General features: G+C 37.5%; 1 protein-coding gene across 1 annotated transcript; it reads left to right on the forward strand.

Moving 5' to 3' along the window:
• Nucleotides 1-1,555: 1,555 nt before the first annotated feature.
• LOC140036421 (uncharacterized) lies at nt 1,556-3,944 on the forward strand. The gene is made up of 3 exons (XM_072077821.1): nt 1,556-2,626; nt 2,732-2,804; nt 2,896-3,944. The coding sequence occupies exons 1-3, from the start codon at nt 1,556-1,558 to the stop codon at nt 3,942-3,944; spliced, it is 2,193 nt and encodes a 730-aa protein (XP_071933922.1).
• The last annotated feature ends 1,325 nt before the right edge of the window (nt 3,945-5,269 follow it).

Here is a 5,269-nt window from a genome sequence, read left to right on the forward strand (position 1 = left end):
TTCACGTCAAGAATTATATCTGGGGCATCGGCTTCCTCGTCCAGATGGTCGAGAATTCCAATGTCAAGTTTGAAGGTGGCGGTTGAGACATTTGACGGTACTTTCTCAAGATGGTAAGCGATTGACGAGATGTTGAGCGTATGTCACAGCCTCAGCCCAAAACTTTCTGCCTAACCCAGCATTAGACAGCATGCAACGTACTTTCTCCACTAGTGTCTTGTTCATACGCTCTGACACCCCATTCTGCTGCGGTGTTTTTCTACTTGAGAAAGTACCGTCAAATGTCTCCACCGCCACCTTCAAACTTGACATTGGAATTCTCGACCATCTGGACGAGGAAGCCGATGCCCCAGATATAATTCTTGACGTGAAATTGTTTGATGCCATTACAGACTCAAAAATAGTATTCAATATAACAAACTACAAACAAGCCAAAGGACGAACCTTCGGCTCTGATACCACTTGTTGGGGAAATCGGGTAATTTTCCACTCAAAAAATACAACTAGTGATTAAACCGATTCAGTAATTTCCAAGAAAGATCGTCGAAACAATCTCCTTAGACAGAATTACCATTCCAAATAAATTCCCAGAAAAGGCTGGAGGGGTCACAAGCGGTCCCACATAAAATCCAGTCTGCTAGACAGAACTTACGTGCACGGTGTATTATCACAACTATACCCGTGTATACATAAATAATACGTACACACGAATAAGAAAAATACACCCAAATGAACCGCATAAAACACTACAAATATACCCGACAAATATAGACAGATATATTGAATACTATACTACAATAGAAAAGAAACTAATAAATAAATACGGAACAAATAAAAGAGATAATGAAAAAACGCACCCGAAAAATTGATAACGGAGTTCGGCCAATTTTGCCTACTCTCCGAGCACCACTCAAGTAGCCTACTTTTTTAATTTAGGAGAGAAGAAAGAATACAAAGAATTACAAAATCCTTATGGGTAATTCTTTGTTGTTCTTGGTACCATTCAATTGGAAGGATTGAGAGATTATTTATAGCTCTCAAATCCTTCACCAATTCATGAACCTATCGATGTGGGATGAATATTTCTGCCACCAAAATCCACAATTGTGAGCTGTGAAAAAATTGTCAAAGTCCACAATTGTGGCTTTGATTCAACAAATATATTTGTCTATATTTGTCGGGTATATTTGTAGTGTTTTATACGGTTCATTTGGGTGTATTTTTCTTATTTGTGTGTACGTATTATTTATGTATACACGGGTATAGTTGTGATAATACACCGTACACGTAACTTCTGTCTAGGAGACTGGATTTTAAGTGGGACCGCTTGTGACCCCAAAATCGGTTTAATCAGAGCATTGGGGTTTTTCCTTGCTCTCCTCTTCTCTGAAAATTCCAGCCATTCTTTCAATAGCCCACACTGCTGAAATTTCTTCTCTAAAACACTAATCACATCACAATATGTCAACCAAACCTGATGTTGAATCTCCTAACAGCAAGAATCTCTCCACTCTAACCATACAAGATGCTTTTTCTTCCATCCACATTAAATTGGATGGCACTAATTATCGAGTTTGGTCCAAGATTTTGGAGATGCTTATTGCTGGAAGAAAAAAAAAAGGGCTATATTAATGGAAAAAAAGCTGCACAAGCAGTATATGATTCAAGTTATGATGAATGGGAAGCTGAAGATTCTCTTGTCAAATCTTGGCTCATTAATTCAATGAGTGATAATCTGATATCTCACTTTGTACAATGCGGCACATCAAAGGAAGTTTGGGATGCTATAAAAAGAAGTTACCTTGATGTATCAGATTCCTCTGAAGTTTATGAGCTAATGAAGAAGACTTTTCATTTACAACAAGATGGTCGGCCTCTAGCAGAATATTACAACGAATTAAACTCAACCTTTATGGAGCTCGATTATCGACGGCCCAATGACATGACATGTGCTGCTGATATGAAAAAATATAGAAATCGTATTGCCGAAGATCGAGTTTATATTTTTCTTGCTGGGCTTGATAATAAGTTAGATCAAGTTCGCAGCCGTGTTCTAGGTACTTCTCCTTTACCAAGATTAGAAGAAGTCTACTCCATGGTTCGTCGAGAACTACAGAGACAAGTTGCCATGAGAGCAGCATCACACTTTGAGGCTTCAGCTCTAACTGTTCAAAAGAGCACTCCTATTACCATTAATGGAAATTCTACAGCCTCTCAGTCTCGATTTTGCACCTACTGCAATAAGAATACACATACAATTGATGTTTGTTGGAAGAAGCATGGCTATCCAGAATGGTATAAACTTAAGCAAGTTGAGAGGAAAAATAAAAAATTTGCTCATAATACTGTTGCTCAAAATATTGCTATAGACACTACTCCATCTTCTGCTTCTCATGTGTCTCGGGCATCTTCTCAAGAAGGTATTTTTGGTTTGTCCGTTATTTCTGCTCATCCTAGCACTTGGATTATTGATTCAGGGGCTACTGATCACATGACTAGTAACTCTTCTATCATTGACTCTCTTACATCTCCACCTGTGAAGTCTGTACAGGTTGCTAATGGAAATTTTACACCAATCATAGCCGCTGGAAATGTGTCTCTTTCACCAAAGTTTTCTATGTCCTCTGTTTTACTTGCACCTAAACTCTCAAATAATCTCCTCTCCATTAGTAAAATAACAAAGCATCTTAACTGTTCTGTCATTTTTCACTCTACTCATTGTGTTTTTCAGGACAATCTTACGAAGATGACGATTGGCATTGGTAAGGAGAGGGATGGTTTATATTACTGGGAAGACAATCAAGGCATAACAATATCTACTCGAGGTCTTCAAACAATGTTTTTCATGTGTTTATACTGATGTGTGGGGTCCTTTCTCAACTACTTCTACTTCAGGACATAAATATTTTGTATCTTTTATTGATGACTGTACTAGAGTCAGTTGGGTATATTTGATGAAATCTAAGAGTGATGTTTGTCATATTATTCCTCAGTTTTATAACATGATTCTTACTCAATTCAACACTAAAATTAAGGTTTTTCATTCTGATAATGGTCGTGAATTTGTGAATCGATCTCTTGCTGATTTTATGATACAACATGGCATTCTTCATCAAACCACTTGTGTTTACACACCCCAGCAGAATGGTACAGCAGAACGGAAAAATCGTCACTTTCTTGAAGTAGCACGAGCCTTATGTTTTACTATACATGTTCCAAAACATTTTTGGGCTGAAGCTATTATGGCTGCTGTTTTCCTCATTAATCGAATGCCTGCTAAGGTTATTGATTTCCAAACCCCTTTGAGAATGTTATCTAAATTTTATTCTATTCCTTCTGCTCTTAATATTTGTCCAAAGGTTTTTGGTTGTGTATGCTATGTTCATGTTCATTCTCATCATAGAGATAAACTTGATCCTCGTGCTATCAAATGTGTTTTCCTTGGCTATTCTAATTCACAAAAGGGATATAAATGTTTTCATCCTCCTACAAGAACCTACTATGTGTCTATGGATGTTCAATTTTGTGAAAATGAGTCTTATTTTTCTGGACATATGTCTGCGGTTCCTCTTCAGGGGGAGATTAAAAGTAGAGAAGAGGAAGAACAATGGCTAGGAGAAAAAAGGATTTGGATCTCAGGTATAGAGAATGCAAAGGAAAACGGGGAATCCTTAGTTTTAGATGATGGTCAGGAAAATAAAATTGAAACTAATAGTGAGAGACCCGCTCATCTCTTTGAGAAAGGATATTCTATGAGAACAAAAGATACCACTGTTATGCCTCCTGATTCTTGTACCTCCCTTATTGATAGTACCTCCCTTGTTGATACTACCATGCTATCGAATGAATCTTCCAAGATTGACACTAAGGTATGTACTTCTTCTGAAAGTCTCGACTCATATCCTAATATTGATCAGAATAGAAGATATCCTCTTGGTGAATGAAAAGAACCTGATAGACTTGGTTTTTCAAAAGATTCCAATGTTTCTTATCCAATTTTTGATTTTATATCCTATCACCGTTTGTCTAAGGCTAACTTGACATTTGCTCTTCAGTTGTCTTCTGTATATATTCCTAGTCATTTTCAGGAAGCCCTTGATGATCCTAAGTGAAAAAATGCAATGGTAGAAGAAATGATGGCTCTCCAAAAGAATTCTACTTGGAAAATGGTTGAGTTACCAATGGGAAAGAAGACCGTAGGGTGTAAATGGGTATTCAATGTCAAACACAAGTCTGATGGGGCAGTTGAAAGATACAAAGCTAGACTAGTTGCAAAAGGCTACACTCAAACCTATGGTATTGACTATCAAGAGACATTTGCACCGGTTGCCAAAATGAACACTGTTCGAGTCATATTGTCACTTGCAGTTAATTTAAACTGGCCTCTACGACAATTTGATGTGAAGAATGCCTTTCTTCATGGTGAGTTGACTGAGGAAGTTTTCATGGATCCTCCTCAAGGGTTTACACTAGAAGAAGGAAAGGTATGCAGACTGAAAAAGGCATTGTATGGATTAAAACAATCACCAAGGACATGGTTTGGAAGATTGAGTCATGCCATGGAGGAGTATGGATTCAAGCAAGTTTCAGCAGATCACACGCTGTTCTATAAACGTAACTACAATGATATTACCGTACTTCTTGTCTATGTTGATGATATGATTGTAACAGGTAATAACAAAGAAGAAATAGAGAACCTTCGAAGCTACTTGGCCAAAGAATTAGAGATTAAAGATTTGAGAACTCTTAAATATTTTCTTGGCATTGAAGTATCACGATCTAAGCAAGGACTCTTCCTTTTCCAAAGGAAGTATAAATTGGAACTCCTAGCTGAAACTGGTATGTCTGCGTGTGAGTCGATAGATACTCCGATTGAAGTGAATCATGGCCTAGCCTTCTTTTCTGATCAGATTCCAACATACAAGGAAAGATATCAAAGGATCGTGGGTAGACTAATCTATTTAACTCATACCAGGCCAGATTTAGCATATGCAGTCAGTGTTATTAACCAGTTTATGCACAATCTAAGTGATCAACACATGAATGCTGTTAATCGAATCTTGGCTTACTTGAAATCAGCTCCAGGAAAAGGTGTCTTATTCTCCAAACACGAACATTTTGATGTTGTTGGATATACAGACTCTGATTTTGCTGGTAGCAAGTTAGATAGAAAATCAACTTCTGGATATTTGGCTTTTGTTGGAGGCAACTTGGTGTCTTGGAAAAGTAAAAAACAGAACGTGGTTTCATTATCTAGTGCAGAGGCTGA

Source organism: Coffea arabica, chromosome 2e, assembly GCF_036785885.1.
Source record: "Coffea arabica cultivar ET-39 chromosome 2e, Coffea Arabica ET-39 HiFi, whole genome shotgun sequence".
In the NCBI taxonomy this organism is placed as follows: domain Eukaryota; kingdom Viridiplantae; phylum Streptophyta; class Magnoliopsida; order Gentianales; family Rubiaceae; genus Coffea; species Coffea arabica.

Excerpts from the sequence above, each read along its gene's own strand:
- LOC140036421 (XM_072077821.1), top strand. The coding sequence starts at position 1,556 with ATGGCACTAATTATCGAGTTTGGTCCAAGATTTTGGAGATGCTTATTG. Across the intron at positions 2,627-2,731 it reads CAAAGTTTTCTATGTCCTCT|GACAATCTTACGAAGATGAC; the intron begins GTTTTACTTGCA and ends TGTGTTTTTCAG. Across the intron at positions 2,805-2,895 it reads TTACTGGGAAGACAATCAAG|GACATAAATATTTTGTATCT; the intron begins GCATAACAATAT and ends CTTCTACTTCAG.